Consider the following 18,833-nt stretch of genomic DNA (forward strand, 5'->3'; position numbering starts at 1 on the left):
TTAACCTTTCCTTCAGATTACAGATATGAGAGGAATCCAAATTGTCAAGCAAGGGGCTGTCCACAAGCTGATCATTGACAAGCTGGGAGAGGACACTGAAGGAAAGTACACTTTCAGAGCAAAAGGGGCAGAGAGTGAGGCCACTGTCAGTATTGCAGGTACAGTACTCCTGTCCCCCCACCCCCACCCATGTCATTTCAGCTTGTCCGTTTCCTTTGACCACTCCCTCTTCCTGCTCTAGGCCTTAATTTCAGTAACACACAGGGCATCCTAGACATCAACCTGATGTCATGACCAGGGCTGTGAGCGTATTGCAGTTCTGCAAGTGTGTAGAAAGACACCGAATGTAGTAGTTGGAACAGAATTCAGCTTCCTGAGAATCTAGACTTGCATTTCTGAATCCAAGGGTTCAGGCACAGTTAACTCCCCAAACCTTGATTAATTCTAACTTTTATTGGACCCAGGAATTTAGGGTGTTTCATACCCAAATCATATGTCTGTGTGTCTGTGTATGTATATGTACATGTATCACATCTCTTCTGAGGCCACCTTAAACTTGGAATTCTATGGCTAATGGAATGTATGGCTGCAGGGACTTAAACTGTCATTGGTGAAGACCATACAATGAGGCATGAAAGTGTATGAATGTTGCTAACGTGTCCTTTTGACTGCAGTTTTCAGACCTATTTTTCCGTTCTCTCCCCGCTCCAGATCCCCCTTTTATTGATCCATCTGTGCTGGAAGCTCTAGCTGCTCACCCAGTGACGGTGAAAGCAGGGCAGACAGCCAACATCAAAGTACCGTTCAGGGCCAAGCCCCTGCCCAAAGTCACCTGGTTCAAGGATGGCATTGAGGTGACCGAAGAAGACAGAATAGAATTCGAAAGGACCCATGACCAAGCATTGCTCACAATCAAGAACTGTGTGAGGGAAGACAGCGGCGCTATCTTGCTGAGGCTCAAAAGCGATTGTGGAACAGCCACTGCTCAACTGCACCTCAATGTTATTGGTAGGTCCTGGGATAATCCTCTAGGGCAGTTCACAGTACAATCTGAAGCATATTTAGGCTATAATCCTAAACATATTTTCTCAGGAGGAAGTCCCATTGAGCTCAATGGGAGGTGCTTCCTAGTAAGTGTACTTAGGATTGTAGCATTGACCATGGGGCTTAGTCCAAAGTAAGTATGTGTGTGATCACACTTCAGTATCTTACAGGGTAGACAAAATGTAAGGAACTGAATCTTCCTGCACTAAAAGGACAGTTGCCTGTCACATCCTGATCTTCTGCCTGGAAATAAAATCCTACTGTATTCAGAGGGGCTTAGTCTCAAGTGTGTGTAGAATTGCAGCCTTAACTCTGCTTTTGCTGAGTTTCATTTTTGTCCATTATTTTAGAGATAACCACACTCACTGTACCCATGCTTACCCTTCAGGGATTGGAGGCCCAGTTTCAGAAATTTGCTACAGTGTCATAGAACAAGTGACGGGACCTTGAGATGCGTTCCTGATTCCTAGTTTCTCAAGGATCATCAGGTGGCCACTTTTGAGGACCACAGAGTAGCACGATTCTTTAGTTTCTGTTGGTGGATGAAATTAGTAAAGTGACTTAGACTGCTTTGAATATGAGGCCAGGCTTGTCAAACACCTCTCAAGAAAGTCTTGATGAAGAAGAGTTTGGATTTGATATCCCGCCTTTCACTCCCTTTAAGGAGTCTCAAAGCGGCTAACATTCTCCTTTCCCTTCCTCCCCCACAACAAACACTCTGTGAGTTCCAAACTCATCACTTTGCCACTCTCTTTGCAATTTCTCTGTGTGCTTCAGACAAACCAAAACCACCACAAGGGAAAGTTGAATTCCTGGAGAAGACTGGGAAGTGTGTCAAAATGAAGTGGAAAGCACCCAAGGACAATGGGGGCAAGCAGGTGACCCACTTCATTATTGAGCGGAAGATGGTTGGGAAAAAATCCTGGACCAAGATTGGAGAGATTGACAGCAAACACACCACTTTTGCCACAGATAAGGTAGAAGAGGGGAAACCCTATCAGTTTCGGATCCTGGCTGTCAACTCTGAGGGTGTGAGTGAGCCACTAGAGTCAGAAGAAATCTTTGCTGGGGATCCTATTGGTAAGTAAGCCTGATTCTGTTAGATAGATTTCCATCTGGTTGCATGCTTAGAGCACTAAATGGTGACATTTGCAATTGTCCAGTGGGGTTTTTTTTAGGCTGCTGTTGGCCTTATCTTAAGATAAGGTAGCACATGAAGAGAATTAGTAAAACATTCTCTTATAAAGGCTCAATTCGCAGGTTTCGGTTTTGGTCAAAATCCAAGTCATTGCATTTGTCAGGAAGGAATGTTTACCTGGGGCAGAAATCATATTGAGTTTTAGCATCTTAGTCAATTCATGGAGTTGATTTAACTTTAATCACGTGCCCCTTTATCTGCTTAATGCTGTGTCTGGTCTGTATATCATGGGATAGTATGTTCGGACTTACTGGGTAGAGATGGTCTTGCCTGAGTCACTTCGATTTCTAGAACTCCCCTTGGAGCCTGAAATCCTTATTGACAACTTCCTGAGGACTGCGTACTAGTGGTCGCCATGGCCAGAAGTAATGGGCGGGTGTAGGCACAGAGACAAAATTGGCGGGAACAGTAGAAGTGACTCTTGCTTTGATTATAATTTCACAGAAAAGCAGCTAAGAAAGAAAAGGCTTCCACTGTAGTTCTGATTTCCTCTGTCCTCAAATTCTTTTCAGATCCCCCAGGTCAGGCATCTCAACCTCAAGTTACTGATGTTACCAAAGACGCGATTACTATTACCTGGAGTCCTCCAGCTAAAGATGGTGGCTCTCCAGTAATGGGGTATGTTGTGGAAAGGAGGAAGAAAGGCAGCAACCTTTGGGTCCCAGTGTCCAAAGAACTCATTCAAGGTCAGAAATTTATCCCAACCGACACACATACAGTGTTAAATATAATTACACACACACACACAAAATTGCAACTGTCAAGAATGTAAAGCAAGATGTGGTGTATTAGTCTCTAAAGAACAAAGTGTAAAAAAAAATAATGGCCTTGCTCAGTCAGACCAAGATTCATATAGTTCAGTATAAACACAACCTGGAGCACAGTCTAGGGACTCAGAATACCTGTCTGTTATGTTTTTACTAAGCGCAAAGCACCTGCCAGTAGATACCACCTTCACCAAACACAGGCAGCGACCATTTTAGGCATGTCCAAATGATGTGTCATAGTCAACATGCAGGTCCTTTTGGACCAGGAAGAGGGGAAAATGGGGGCATAATGGGGGGCACACTTATGCATGCTCCACTGAAGCACATGGGGGCCAGGAACGGAACCCCTCATGCGAAATGGTTTATCTCCTGTATATACATTTACTCTGTCCAATCCCACTTCCTTTTTTACAGATGGCTCACAGTTAACCATTTCATCTTAACTTTTGAATGGTAACTGAGCCACACAAGTGGCCTTGGAAACCACCTGACTGTTGATCTCACTACCTGATATGTCCTCTGTTCCCTTGGTTAGCTGAAGTTCTTTTCCTCTTCTGTTACCTATTTGGAAATCCAGAATGCGTCTAAGCTAAATACAGATATGCAAACTAACTTAACGGCATTTGGGATGTTACTGAAGTGAAGAGGGCATTGTTCATTTGCCAATGTTGTTGTTCTGCTTAATAATCTGTCTTGGAGGTCCCTTGAAGCCAAATGGCAGCATTAAAATAGTTGGGCGAATAAATACAGTGTACAATTACTGTGTTCCTGAATTTGCTCCTGTTTTGTTTTGTTTATAATATGACTCTTCTGTGCACAACTGCTCTGTATTTGCTGCTTCTGTTACCATTGCATTTGCTGCATGTCAGCTTGAAAGTCTGTGGTGGGGAAGTGCTCCAAGTGTGAAACTACTGCAGACTTCTCTTTGTCGGCTGGAAGCTGTGTTCGTGGCCAGAAGGTGGCAGCAAAAAGCTGCAAGATGCCCCAGTTATATAAAATGAGAAACATCGTGTCCCCCTTGAGTCCTAAAGGGCAATGATCACTTGAACATTCTTCTGTCTGGAAAACACCTCCTCTCTAGTAATTATGATACCTGTGTTCTTCTGCATTCTCTTTAGATACGAAATGCAAAGTGGATGGCTTATTGGAAGATACAGAATATGAGTTCCGTGTCATAGCTGTGAACCGAGCAGGGCCTGGGCAACCTAGCAGTGCTTCAAACTCAGTTGTGGCAAGAGATCCCATCAGTATGTCCCTAACATTGATCTGTTCCTAGTGTTCCATAAATACGTTTAAAAAACAAGAGGTTTGCTGTGCATGCAGTGAAACAGGGTAGACCCCTGCAACAACCATTCCCTATCTGGCTATTTGTTTCCATAACCACTTTCAATAACAATTTCAGCAGGTAGCAAGGTGGCCCTTTTTCAAATAATACTGAGCAGGCACAGCTGCTGCTTTTTGTTTATGAATTATTAGACCAACACATATCATGGATTAGGACCATCATCTTCCTTGTACTATCTATTACACAGGTTCTCAAACCTAATTTCTGCCCGCTTGAAATGGCTGGTCATTACTGAAGCCTATGCATTTCAAAATGGTGGTTCACGGGCAGAGTCAGTCACAAAATGATGGGAGACAGAGGCAGAGTTTGGTATATAATCAGCTGATAACACTTTCTGCTGATATCTGATCCATCTTTGAAAATTGCTAAATTCTTCGCCGTGGCGTTTTCATTGTGACAAGGAGTGTCACAGCTCAGCCTTCCGCAAGCTAAGTACAAGCATTTGCTCTGGTGGTATTGTGACTCAGTCTCATTATTTTGGACAGAATTTGCTGATTCAGAGGCTGCAAGTGGAGACTTCTTGTTTTATGGTTTCCCTTCCCAACCTTGCATGTCTCAAAGTAATTTTTACCCATCTCCTGAAATTTCGTCTTCCATGTTCCTTTCACCCACCACAACCTACTGCCAGTTTCTTTCATCCCTCCTCTCTGGTCCTTTCTGTCATTCAGTTCTGTCTTCTAAACAGGACTTCTTTTTCCTCCCTTTCCTTTCTTTTCCCTGATTATTATTGTTAACCTTCTATGTCACTTTCCCATTTCCTTTAACACCTCCTCTGGCACTTTTGTATCAGAGTAGGGAGGTTGACCTTCCTTCTCCCCACCCCCCAAACTTTTCTGTCTCCTGGCCACCTTTATTTAGTATTGAAGGCCTAACCAGAGCTTGCCCTGGGCCAACCCAAAGGCTATGGAACAGCTATGAGATGTGATAGGCAAGTGAGAAGGCATGGGGCAGGCTGGTTGTGGCACTGAGGCCCACCCAAAAGTGGCCCAAGGCCCACTGGTGCACATTCAGTCTAATCTAAGCTGCCCCCCCCCCCAGTGCAATTTGGCTTGGGGGGAAAAGACTTCTCTTGGAGCCAATAGCCCATGCGCGCGCACTCACCCACATGGATAGCCTTCATGAGATGGCCTATAACTAAAGAAGATGATCCAATTGAGATATATCTGAATTTTAGAAAAGAAGAATCCAGAATTGTAAGGATACACAAAGTCTCAGGAATCACCAGCATCAAAAAACATTGTGCATTGTGGTTTGCTGTTGTTTTTATTGGGAAGGAGAGGGTTATTGTTTTGTCGTTTTTGTTTTCACTGCTTTCTTGTGTTTTAGCTTGTATTTTATCCTGTGAACCACCCTGAGATCTTGTGATGAAAGGTGGTATATAAATCTAATAAATAGTTAAATAAATGCAGACAGCAACACATTATTAGTCTTTAAGGTGCCAAAGTATCCATTGCTCACACTTGGAAAGCTGGGACTGAATGTTGCACCAGGGCAGAGAAAATGTGTTTAAAACGGTATATGCAGCTGTGCCTTTAAAGCGGATGTTTTGCTATTTCGCCCAGAGCCTCCTGGACTGGTGAGAGGTTTGCATGTAGCCGATTCTTCCAACTCCAGTATTTCCCTGGCCTGGCAGCAGCCAGAGGAAGGTGATCCGCCGTCGGGATACATCCTGGAGATGCGAGCTGAAGACACCAAGGAATGGTCCAAGTGCACCAAAATCCCAATTTCTGGCACCAACTATACAGTGGGAGGACTGCAGGAGAGGCAGAAATATTTCTTCCGGATTCGAGCCGTGAATGAAGCTGGAGTGGGAGAGCCAATTGAGTTAAAGGATGGAGTTCTGGCCATGCCCCCTCCAGGTAAGTCAGTGTGCATAGACTCCAGCTTCATGGGAGCTGCATTTGCCTTGAGCTCCCTTTCCCCCAAAGTGGAAGGAATGCTAGCAAGATCATCTGGTGTATGTTTTGTGAGTTGAGAACTTTCCTGGTTGAGAACTTTGCCCCAGGATGAGAACGGAAATCACGCACTGGTGGCACGGCGGCAGCGGGAGGCCCCATTAGTGGTTAAAAATGGTTTCGGGTTAAAAACGGACCTCTGGAATGAATTAAGTTCGTAACCTAAGGTACCACTGTAAATTTAACTGTACAGAGCCAAAGTGACAATATAGGTAACAGGGAAATGTGTGTTTTCTGATTAATAGTTTTAACTACTCACCCCCACCCATCTTTCTCTTTTGTTGTCCTGGTGTGTCTTATAGCTGCTCCAAAGTTTGATCTGAGTGCCAGGCTGAAGAGTCACATGGTTGTTCGTGCTGGGACTGCCCTCTGCATTCATGCCTCTTTCACTGTAAGCTGCTCTTGCTATTCAATCAGGGAACTTGTGCCTTAAAATTGCAGTGAATGCTTTTTATATCCCACGTGCAATGGCCTTTTCACTGGTAGAGCTTTCCAGCACCCATATCAAACCGCAGATCCCGGGATGCTCTGGGGAAAGCCATCTGCTTTAAATGTATGGTGTGGGTGTGACTCGCTCTATCCATGTCTGTATTATAAGATTTCAAGAGCAAGGACCTGTGTTTTGATTAGATTGCTTAGTAAAGTACTGCTACAAAAGTTGCATGCCACCTCCAATCTCTGCTGACTTGTGCCAAGATTTGGTGGTGGTTTCCCAGCGCTCACCCAGGTCTGTGTTCCTTTGAGAATCAAGATGATCAAAATATGATTTATTCACATATGTACTCCATCCTGAATTTGGATGGAGGGAGTCCAGCTCTTACAGTATGGCCATCTCAAGAGGGGCTTATTCCCCATAGCAGTGCAGCATTGGAGTCCAAGGCACCTCTCCCAGCCTGCCTTCAGCCAGCCTGCCTAGATCCTTTTACCCATTTTTCAGGTATTCCAAGCCTAGTGCCAAAGGCCCCAAACTCTTCCTGTGACATCATGCCCAGTTACCCTAGCAGCCTTCCAAATCTCCTGTCTCTGCCCCACACCTCAAGGCAGGGGATGAAGGACAGTTTTATTGCATTGCCAATGGCCCTTTATTGTTTCTTAATTTGTTTCTTTTGCATAGGCTAGCCCAGGAATTCCTCTGCAGCTTGTATTTTTCGTTCATATCCCAAATAATTAAAATTCTACCATTTATTAATTTCTGCTATTCCCTAATACATCCTGCTACTTCATATCTGTAACAGTACATTAACCGCTTAAGGGTTTTGTTAACTATTGGTTTATAAATGGATTTCAATAAATAAATAAAGTTTAGTTTATTGATTCTATTTAACAAACTCATATGCCGTAGTACTCAGGGCACCTTGACCTAAGTAAACAGCAACATTAGGCAACTATACCCAGTGCCAAGTTTGCTGAAGCAATAATCATAATGACATTGATGTTCCTTCCTTGTTATCTCTTAGGTGCTAGGTAAAGTATACCACACTTTTGGCATTTAATTTGATTGCTTAATTTTATTTTCATTACAGGTAGGTAGCCGTGTTGATCTGCCGTAGTCCAAACAAAGTTAAAAAATTCCTTCCAGTAGCACCTTAGAGACCAACTCAGTTTGTTATTGGTATGAGCTTTCGTGTGCATGCACACTTTTTCAGATACACTGAAACAAAAACAGTGAATCTGAAGAAGTGTGCATGCACACGAAATCTCATACCAATAACAAACTTAGTTGGTCTCTCAGGTGCTACTGGAAGGAATTTGTTTATTTTCATTGTTTGGCTTAAGTTTCTGATATGCTTGTGTTTTGTCTGGGTATTCCGTAATCATACATAATCAGTAATAATAATCTATTTCCGTGCCAGATCAGTTATGGTTGCTCTAGACTTCCAGTAACAGGAAGTTATGGCCCCAAGAATTTCCTTATTTCTTCAATTGCACTTCCTCTTTGCTCACCAACCTTGTTCATCCCATTGATGTCTACACACTGTCTTAAACATTATTATGATTCTTATTAAATCTTTTATAACCTTCTAAAAGGGCCTCCAGTTTTTCATGGAGGAAAAGGTTTTAAAACAAAGCAAATATCAGACACATAAAACACAATCAAGCATTGAAGATAAAGTATACTTTGCCCCTAAGAGATCACATAGGCAACCTTCCCAGACTAGGAATAATTAGGTAGGACTAGGAGAGAGGTAGCATTTGAAACATGTATGCTTCTCTGTTAAAGTACTCACAGTAATGCAGAATAATACTGATTGGGATGCCAGACTAATCAGGGCTTTGCAAACCCTATAATCTCCTCCTCTCTGCTCAAATCTGTGCCATGAAGCTTTATCAAGGGGGATCAGGCAGTGCTGCTAAGAAGAGTGGCTTATTGAATGCGGGTTCATTAAGATTCTCAGGTTTAATTCTGGGTGGTTTTATGTCTAAGAAGTTGTCCGAGTTTGTGTGCATGCATGCACATCTTTCAGCTGTTGCCAGTGCTTACAGAATCACGGGACTGGAATAAATAACTTAGCAAAAAAAGCTATCTCCTTCCATTGCTTCCCATGCCCATTTTTTTGCGACTGTCTCAAGAGTTCCCACCTTCCTACATCTTTTAGGGTTGACTGCTTGCAACTGAGAGAGTTGCCTTGTTCCCTTGAAGTCTGGGGTAGCCCTTCATGGTGCCCTCTGTGTGTTGTCAGACTCCATCTTCCATCATCCCTGCCCACAGGTCATGTTGGTTGGGGCTGATGGGAGTTGGAGTCCTACAACATATGGAGGACCTAAAGCTAACCATTACTTGAGAGATGAAGCATCAGCCATGGTTTCTCCTGCCCATTTCTTCCCCATTCCTTTAATCTGTTCCTTGCCTTAGCAGCTACTGTAGCAGCTGCATATGAAACAGAGTCAGATTAAAGGCCAGGGTGAAGAGCAAATGGCAAAAGCTATGTCTCCTGCTTAGGTTTGACATATTCAGCAAGTTTTGCTTCTGGCAGGGTTCCCCTCCGCCAAATGTGGTGTGGCAAAAGGATGGTAATACCACAAGGGGAAGAGAGAGCATCACGAAAGGCAAGAACCACTCCCAGTTCCTCATCAGCAGCACCAAACGCATGGATACTGGACTCTACCGTATTGTACTCAGCAATGACTATGGAGAAGCCCACTACGACATTCATGTGCGAGTGACAGGTACAAGAGTGTGTGGTAAGGGCTTGGGGTGGGGCGAGCCTGTGAAACTAGATGAGGAATGAATGCCAGCCTCTTGACAATTGCTGAGCCGATCAACAATTTGAGAAGAGGTTCTAATGCAGGCAGTTGATTGCCAGATCACAGAGTACAGGCAATGTTTGCCATTCTTAGTTTAGCTTTTCAAGCTTAAGACCATCATGGGTATGCTGAAATAGCATGACTCTGTCTATCATTCCAGAGGGAGATGCTGCCCTCCAAATAAATGATAGAAGACTGCAAACAGAGAAAGATGAAACACTGGTTCATACTCAGTATTTCTGCCTTAGATTTCCCAAGGCCTCCTACTAACCTGAACCTGTATGAAGAGGTGCCAAACACTGTGTCACTGAAATGGGATCACTCTCCAGACATAAAGGAGGATGGAGGTGCCCATTACGTCATCTTGAAACGCGACACTAGCACAGCCACCTGGTTCACGGCTGCAGAGAAAGTTTACAGCAACAAGTACACTGTCACGGGCCTGCTTCCTGGCAGGAAATATTTCTTCCGGGTTATTGCCCGCAATGAAGTTGGTGACAGTGATCCTCTAGATTCAAAGGATTCCTGGCATATCAACAAAGACAAAGGTAAGCATCTACGTCTGCATAAGTAGCCAAATAGTGTTTTTGTTGTGTCTCAGCAGATTGAGGCTCAGTTTGCAATTTTGCCCTGCTTTCTGAAGCTGGAAGTGCACAGAGAGTTGAAAGTAGAAGTGTTGCCAAAGTTCATTATTATGTGGTTTGGAATAAGAATCTGTCCAGCTCAAAATGCCTAGATGTCTTATGAAACGAGGGTTATTTTTCCCCAGGAAGTTCTCCTCCATTTCAGCATGTAGAATAAGATTCCTCATAGGTGCTGTCATGCATTTCAGGTGGCCACAGCACCTTATAGGTGCAAGCACAAAAGTTTTTCCATGGAAACCCTCCCTGGGCACTGAAAGTAAGTGAACTGCAGAGGTAGCTGCTTTATAGGCACATGAGCAAAAGTCCTTAAAGTTGCCCCATTCCTCTTAAGTCTATGACCCAGCCAAGCAGCCTTTTGTCTGGAGAGCAACTTCCCTATTTTAAATAGCACTTCCAGCTGTTTCTTGCATATGTTTCATGCAGAGCTACAGCTTCTCTGTAGACCCATCTAGTCCAGCATTCTTTCTCCTACAAGGGCTGGACAGATGTTTCCAAGAAGCCCATCTGTAGTACATGAACATGACACCTCTTACCCACTGTTACTCCCTATCAACTGAGGTTCACAGACACTGTCCCTAAACCTGAAAGCTCCACACAGCTATTATAGCTAACAACCATTCATAGGCCTACCCTCCATTCGTTTGCCTAATCTTTTAAAACCATCTAAGCCAGTGGCTTAGCAAATTCCATTAATATATTAATTATATCTTGTGTGCCTCCCATGTCACTGAACCACACTAGTTAATCTATCTTAATGATAGCTGTTAGCTGTGTTCAGGAAAACCTCCTTCCGAAAGAGCTATGTTGTTGTTTAGTCGTTTAGTCGTGTCCGACTCTTCGTGACCCCATGGACCAGAGCACGCCAGGCACTCCTGTCTTCCACTGCCTCCTGCAGTTTGGTCAGACTCATGTTTGTAGCTTCGAGAACACTGTCCAACCATCTCATCCTCTGTTGTCCCCTTCTCCTTGTGCCCTCCATCTTTCCCAACATCAGGGTCTTTTCCAGGGAGTCTTCTCTTCTCATGAGGTGGCCAAAGTATTGGAGCCTCAGCTTCACAATCTGTCCTTCCAGTGAGCACTCAGGGCTGATTTCCTTCAGAATGGATAGGCTTGATCTTCTTGCAGTCCATGGGACTCTCAAGAGTCTCCTCCAGCACCATAATTCAAAAGCATCAATTCTTCGGCGATCAGCCTTCTTGATGGTCCAGCTCTCACTTCCATACATCACTACTGGGAAAATCATGGCTTTAACTATATGGACCTTTTGTTGGCAAGGTGATGTCTCTACTTTTTAAGATGCTGTCTAGGTTTGCCATCGCCTTTCTCCCAAGGAGCAGGCGTCTTTTAATTTTGTGACTGCTGTCACCATCTGCAGTGATCATGGAGCCCAAAAAAGTAAAATCTCTCACTGCCTCCATTTCTCCCCCTTCTATTTGCCATGAGGTGATGGGACCAGTGGCCATGATCTTCATTTTTTTGATGTTGAGTTTCAGGCCATATTTTGCGCTCTCCTCTTTCACCCTCATTAAAAGGTTCTTTAATTCCTCCTCACTTTCTGCCATCAAGGTTGTGTCAACTGCATATCTGAGGTTGTTGATATTTCTTCCAGCAATCTTAATTCCGGCTTGGGATTCATCCAGTCCAGCCTTTCGCATTATGAATTCTGCATATAAGTTAAATAACCAGGGAGTCAACATACAGCCTTGCTGTACTCCTTTCCCAAAAAAGCTACCGTATTTTTCGCTCTATAGCACGCACCTGATCATAACACACACGTAGTTTTTAGAGGAGGAAAACAAGAAAAAAATATTCTAAACGAATGTATGTATGATTTTTGTGGTTAATGCTGTGGCCACAGACATGTGATCTGACGGTGAGTTTGGGGTAGCCCAATGCAAAAATCCTGAGGATCCATGTGGATCCATGCTTTGTAACCACGTTTTTGCGACATTGTGGCCCCATGAAACAGTGGGTGCGTGTGTGTTTTGGTGCAGGCTGTAGCCATGGACATGCTATGTGATCTGATGGTGAATTTGGGGTGACCCAGTGCAAAAATCCTGAGGATCCATGTGGATCCGTGCTTTGTAACCATGTTTTAAGTGGGGAGGGAAGGAAAAGCACTCAAGGGACAATAATGCAGGAGAGGCTCCTCTCCGGCATGGCTCCTTTAAAACAAGCAGGTTCTGCGTCTCTCCCTCCTCCCCGGCAAGGAAACCACGATAGTAACCACTCAGACAAATCAAGAAAAATTGCGACCCACACTCTCCCCCAACAAGCTTAGTGAGATCAAAACACAGAGAGAGAGAGAGAGAGAGAACTGGCCCTAAAGTCGCAGGGCGCTGGAAGTCACAGGGGCACAGGGAGAGTGAACGGGAAGCAAGAGAAGGAGAACGACCCCCCCCACACACACACAGAGACACACAGAGTGTCGATTCTAAAGTCGCAGGGGCGTTGGGAGAGCGCAGGGGCGCAGGGAGAGTGAACGGAAGCAAGAGAAGGAGAAGGAGCCCTCACACACACACAGACACACAGAGTGTCAATTCTAAAGTCGCAGGGGCGCAGGGAGAGTGAATGGGAAGCAAGAGAAGGAGAAGGAGCCTTCAAGGAGCCTTCACACACACAGAGTGTCAATTCTAAAGTCGCAGGGGCGCTGGGAGAGTGAAGGGGAAGCAGGAGGAGGAGAACGATAGCTCAAGCACACACACACACACAGCTCCTACAGTGGCTAATCCAAAATCGGACAGCAAAAAACTGCAGGCAGGGACAGAGAGCAGGGGTTGTTTTAAAGCAGCCAACTCCCGCTCTGCTTCTCTCCCTCCTCCCCGGCTCCGCTAGCTGACAGGAGCCGCTTACACCTGCTTTGCTGTTTCAAAGCGAGCCAGGGACTGCTCACGACTGCAGCAGATTCCCCCACCATCTGAAGGCATTCACTCCATAACATGCACAGACATTTCCCCTTACTTTCTAGGAGGAAAAAACTGTGTGTTATGGAGCGAAATTTACGGTATATATAATGTATATGCTGACAACTTAAGCACATTGCAGGTCAGCAAATACCCAAGCAAACAACATCATGCCTCCCTTTTCTGTTGTATAAATGCTGCAAGAATGAGGCCTAGGACCACTTAGAAATCCTGGGACATAGTCACATCAATGTACAAATGAAGAAAAACTTCTTCCACTTAATCCCATGCAAAATTAAGTTTACCAGAACTACCTTGGAGAAAGTTAGCCATTGAATTCAATGGCCTTCCAAAAAATAGGGTAAATGGGCATTGGAGAATAGGGTTAGAACAACAGAAGACAGTTTGATTCATATCCACATGTCTATGGAGTTTTGTAACTACTGTTTTCTGGCCCAAGTATCTCAGTTGCTAAAAGTGAGGCTGAGTTGAGTTGTCTCCAGTTGTTCCAACCCTCCTTTCCAATGTCATTTATTATTCCAGCAAGCCTTTTAGGTAGAGATCTTTTCCCACTCTGCATCTGTATTAGAATTGATTTCAGATCCATCCATTGCTTAATCATTTGTATGTTTGCTGCCCTGAGCTCCTTTGGCAGGAAGGGCAGTACAGAAATTTATTAAATGAGTAAATAAAAGAGATCAGTAAAAAAATGAATAGTTGTGACAACTAAATGCCCTGCAGTTTTTGAGGAATTCCATGGCCTGAAAGCAAAGTCATAAGGCCGTGTCAAGTATTTGAGGTTTGTATCATCATACCATGGAGGCACAGACAGCCAAACATGAATATCCGAATAGGAGGAAACCCCTTTGGAACTAGTATTGATTATGCCATTCCTTCAACAGAACTTTTCCATGCCAAGATAAAAGAATATCATGAGCGAGACTGGCGCCATCCCCCCCGTTTCATTACTCCACTGAAGAATCATGCCGTGCGCCGGGGCCATGATTGCACCATGAGCTGCGCTTTCCTGGGAAACCCCCGCCCTGTGGTTACGTTGTACAAGGGTCAAATCAACATCACAGCCAATTCCAAGTTCTGGTACAACTCAACTAGTGGCGTCTGCACCCTGATGATCCCCACTTGCACTGCCAAGGACACGGGAGAGTACACCATAGAGATTGAGAATGAGCTTGGGCAGGAAAAATGCAGTTGCACACTGACAGTGTATGGTAAGTTGAATTCCTTCCTTGGCGAAGGTTGGCGTAGTTAACAGCACCAGCTTATTAGTGTAACTATATTGAGTGTGAGAAAGCCAAATAGGACAGGCCCCCTCCAGAATGATGTTCTGTTGTGGGTGTGCCCTGCAACATGTTCGTCACACAATAATAGTGAATTCGTGGTGGATTTTTTCATTGTTCAGCAATGTTTCTATAATGCTGTGGCATTCTGGCTGTCCAGAAAGGCTATGATGCAACAGAAGGAGGGCAAAAAAAGAGAGAACATTTGTGGTACGAAAAGTTATGGGATTTCACCCAGGATGTGATTGGACATGAAGCAGAATGGCCACCCCAAAACTTTGGCTGGAGCAATTAGCATTCAAAGGAGAATTGCATGTGACGGTTCTGATAGCATCATTAGCACAAATCATCATGAATGTGCAATAAAAAGGACATCTGGAGGAGCCCAACATGTGTCTAAAAGAATTAATTCTGCCCAAGTTGGTATTTTCTCGTACTAGCCCTGATCTAGCCTGGGCCAGATCATTCATGCTGGGAATAAAAACTTGAATAACATCACCCTCCAGTTTTCCTTTTGGGGATTATTAAGTCAAAATTTCAGGGGACGCGGGTGGCGCTGTGGGTTAAAGCCTCAGCGCCTAGGGCTTGCTGATCAAAAGGTCGGCGGTTCGAATCCCCGCGGCGGGGTGCGCTCCCGCTGTTCGGTCCCAGCGTCTGCCAACCTAGCAGTTCGAAAGCACTCTCGGGTGCAAGTAGATAAATAGGGACCGCTTACTAGCGGGAAGGTAAACGGCGTTTCCGTGTGCGGCTCTGGCTCACCAGAGCAGCGTTGTCACGCTGGCCACGTGACGCGGAAGTGTCTTCGGACAGCGCTGGCCCCTGGCCTCTTGAGTGAGATGGGCGCACAACCCTAGAGTCTGTCAAGACTGGCCCGTACGGGCAGGGGTACCTTTACCTTTTTAAGTCAAAATTTCACAGAGCAGGTTGAAGGGAGAGAGGGGGAGATAAGTGGCATACAGGATGGGTGATCTATGTTGGGAGTCCTTGCTACCTATCTCCTGCCCTTGCCTATTCTGCCTTCTGCCCCTTCGCCCCTCTTCTCCCCATGTGTCAGGATCCCTGGCTTGTTCTTTTTAAGTGAAAGCTGAGAGTGATGTTTCCAGGCACGGCTCAGAAAGAAACTGATACAGCACCAATAGAAGGGATCTATATTTGGCTGATACCGCTCAGCTTTATTTTTGTATCTGTGGCTACTACTTCAGCAAAACAGGCTGATGAGAGTCAGTGACAGGCTGCAGTTTCAGTTCAGTATCATCTGGAGAATGGAGAAGTCATCCAGCTTCAGCCTGCAGTCTGCATCATTACTTCAGCAAAAACAAAGGTTCATTGGAAGTCACCCTGTGAAACTGCCTCCCACCAACCTTTTAAACCTCTGGAACTAGGGGTGAACAGATTTCTCATTTGTCCTAACTTCAGTTCTCCACATTTTCACATCAGTTTCAATTCATCTGCATTTCCATGTGCATTTCTCCTAATACACACATTGTGTGTACAATTTTGACTGATGCACGCATTTTTTTGCAAGGAATTTCCTCTAACATAATGACTCTTTGTATGCTTTTTTTCCTATAATTTTTCCTAATACGCATTTTTGGCACACATTTTTTGGTTAGAGAACCGCACTGCAAAATTTGGGGAAGTGCCGATTTTGAAGGATAGCTGTTTTTTTGGCTCATGTATCATGTTGGGAAGTGTGAATTTCTCACCATCTGGAAGAAACAGGAATATATTTTCAGACTAAACAGTAAAATTACCTATCTGCATGATGATAAACTTACCATGCTACTTGAAACTTACTGTAGAAGTAGGCATGAATGGAATTCGGAAAGTTTAATAGACAGCCTGCCTGCTGGTGAGTCACTAGGTAATAAGTTTCAGACAGATAAGATTGTGTGATAGCATCAGTCACAAGCACATGCTGAAATATGGGAGTGACTGATTTTGATTTGCTTCAGCTCACAAATGTGCATGACTTCACCTTCCCAAATCTATGCATACTGATACCAGCTGATACGTGTCACAATTTAAATGGTGTTAAAATTTTAAGAGGCCAAGTTCTCCTTAACTTTTGTCAAAAGTCTCTTTAGCTATTAATTTTAGAATGTTATGGGGAGGGGGGAATTATTTGCCTAAAACTGAAGAAAGCCAGGTTGAGGGGCTTGTGGCTCTAATTAAGCCCCCCCCCCTCCAGTACAAGCACTGTTCTTAAATAAACATTCAGGGGGAGTACACACCTGCCACAAGTTCTTGACCTCACAACCCTGAACTGAATTTTCCATGAGCTCAGTAACAAAAAATCCACTAGTTGTTAATATCTGACGGCCTTTCTCTTTTAGATAAAGATGATAGAAGCCTCCTGGAATCAGTGACTGAGAGCCTGCAGAAGTCAAAACACCTCATGTGAGCAACACACAAAAACCAATTTTAAAGTCGGCTGAGTGTTCAGAATAATTATAGTTGCTGTGCATGGCTTTAAGTACCACAACTGTGTTACCACTTGTAGTCATTAGCCTGAAGATGCTGCTGCAGGATTCATTAAAGGCTGCCTTCAAAGCTTCATGATGGCAGATATGGTTGCCAGTACCTTTCAGAGAACTTGGAAATAAAGAAGATCCCAATAGAACTGCTTGTTTTTCTTTATTCCCACCCCACCCATCTCACAAACAAATCAGGATGAACACTCATTAAAGACCAGGTGTAATCTAACCTCTGTGTAAGGTTGTGCAAGCAAATCTGAATAAATAGAGTGTCCGTATCATTATTTTTTTAAAAAAAATAAGCTTAAGCAATTGGAGCCAATTTAGTACCAAATACTTCTTCCTGATACCAAACCAATTTATCTGGTTTGTGGACCAAGCTAAATGAAATCCTTTTTTAAAAAAATAATTTTTATTAACCGGCCAATCAGATCAAATCAAATCACATCACACAAATTACAAATTACAAAGCCGAATTTTAAATTTTGTTGAGGGGACCCATATTTCAAGATCTGAAGGGGGATGGAAGCTAAATGAAATTCTTGACATTGTTAACGTACAGTATGGGGGTCTGGGCATATTGATTTAAATTATGTTTGAAGCAGATTCTTCAAGAACTTGAATGGCCTTGCCTTTTAAGCACATCAAGCTGCAGTTATAAACCTTTTCTCACATAGCAATACTACTGATAGCCCTCTAGTGATGACTAGGCACTTACCAGCCAGTGAATTCATTGAGAACGGTTTAATAGTGGTCCAAAGGAAGATCAGGGACTGAATGTTAATCTCCTGAGTCCTGTTCACTTCATTGTGCATTAAACCACACACACAAAATGCAGAGCATTGAGTGTTGCCATGGAGACATGGGAACTGGCAAATCAGAGCAAATGTGCACATTTTGTTAGCATACACTTCAGATGCTTTCCATAAATCAGAATGGACATCAGACCATGCCTGTGAACTGGTAGAGTACTGTTGAGAGGAGCATTTGTATGCATCAAAGTCTTGAGGCTGGTTCACACACTCACCCACGCACCCCAAATGGGCTGGGCATATATGTGCTACAGAGTGCAGGGTACAGATCTCCCCTCAATGACTGTATATGAAACTCTCCTTGGAGGAGCAACTATGAGGCAGTTTTGGGAGCAGCAGAAGCTAAATGGCAGTAAATCCCAGCTGAGCTGATGGACTGGGACTTGAAGCTTTGCCTCTTTCCCTCTGAGGTGAAGAGAGTTCTGGGAGGGCAAGAGCCCAGTCAGATGGGCAATGGATCAATAATAAAATTGTTGTTGTTGGTTTTCAAGCTGCAGTGGATGAGGTCATGAAGGTGAATTATTCCACTTCAGGAGCAAATTTTGCAGCTTCCTGATATTGGGAAAATGTGACACCAGTCTGACTCCTGCAGGTGCACAGAACAGAGAAGTCAGGCACGAAGCTTTTACTTGCCGGCGTAGGCTGCTTGTGTCCCCAGCAATTGCTAACTATCTCCACCTCTTGGTGGCCAGAGAGATTAGCTTTTAATCAGGTGCCATGTAAACAAATATCCCAACTGGCAGTGACTTTGTGCAGTTCTCTCAGTTTTCCTTCCAACCATATACTTGCTCTTGGGAATCGCAGATGAAAGCAGGTGAAACCTTTATAGCAGAGGTGAGAAAAAACTTTCAGAGAGTTATATTTCCCTTCTGGTGGGGAAACTTGACAGTGGTTGATGGGGCAAGAGGGGAAAATGAGTAGAGCAATGAATTTACATTTCATCTTTGCATAGAAGGCTAGTTTTACACACACACACACACACACACACACACACACACACACAGGCAAAACCTGCTCTGATAATGCAAGAGGCATTATCAGAGTTCAGCGACAAATGCCAGCCTGGCAAAGCACTCAAGGGGGGTCCAGAATTGGACCAGTGAGGGTTATGGCCTGGGAAAGAGTCCTGAGGGCCACATACAGA

The 18,833-nt window shown here is 44.2% G+C and overlaps 1 protein-coding gene and 1 long non-coding RNA gene across 2 annotated transcripts in view; one reads left to right on the forward strand and one right to left on the reverse strand.

Annotated features, from left to right (window-relative positions):
• The window catches only part of IGSF22 (immunoglobulin superfamily member 22), a 35,212-nt gene extending 18,189 nt beyond the window's left edge, over window positions 1–17,023 (forward strand). The window contains exons 13-23 of the mRNA XM_083425962.1: window positions 17–158; window positions 712–1,008; window positions 1,822–2,124; window positions 2,755–2,928; window positions 4,128–4,256; window positions 5,917–6,213; window positions 6,612–6,700; window positions 9,285–9,477; window positions 9,804–10,103; window positions 14,005–14,331; window positions 16,737–17,023. Coding sequence (XP_083282088.1) covers window positions 17–158; window positions 712–1,008; window positions 1,822–2,124; window positions 2,755–2,928; window positions 4,128–4,256; window positions 5,917–6,213; window positions 6,612–6,700; window positions 9,285–9,477; window positions 9,804–10,103; window positions 14,005–14,331; window positions 16,737–16,804 — 2,319 coding nt within the window. The 3' untranslated portion in view covers window positions 16,805–17,023. The remainder of the gene's footprint in view (window positions 1–16; window positions 159–711; window positions 1,009–1,821; window positions 2,125–2,754; window positions 2,929–4,127; window positions 4,257–5,916; window positions 6,214–6,611; window positions 6,701–9,284; window positions 9,478–9,803; window positions 10,104–14,004; window positions 14,332–16,736) is intronic.
• Window positions 15,546–16,777, reverse strand: LOC310670593. The gene is made up of 2 exons (XR_014507591.1): window positions 16,635–16,777; window positions 15,546–16,109 (listed from the first exon to the last, which is right to left on the reverse strand). It is a non-coding gene; the product is annotated as an uncharacterized lncRNA (long non-coding RNA).
• Window positions 17,024–18,833: the final 1,810 nt, after the last annotated feature.

The sequence above is a fragment of the Podarcis tiliguerta genome, assembly GCF_965153285.1.
Source record: "Podarcis tiliguerta genome assembly, chromosome: 1".
NCBI lineage: Eukaryota > Metazoa > Chordata > Lepidosauria > Squamata > Lacertidae > Podarcis > Podarcis tiliguerta.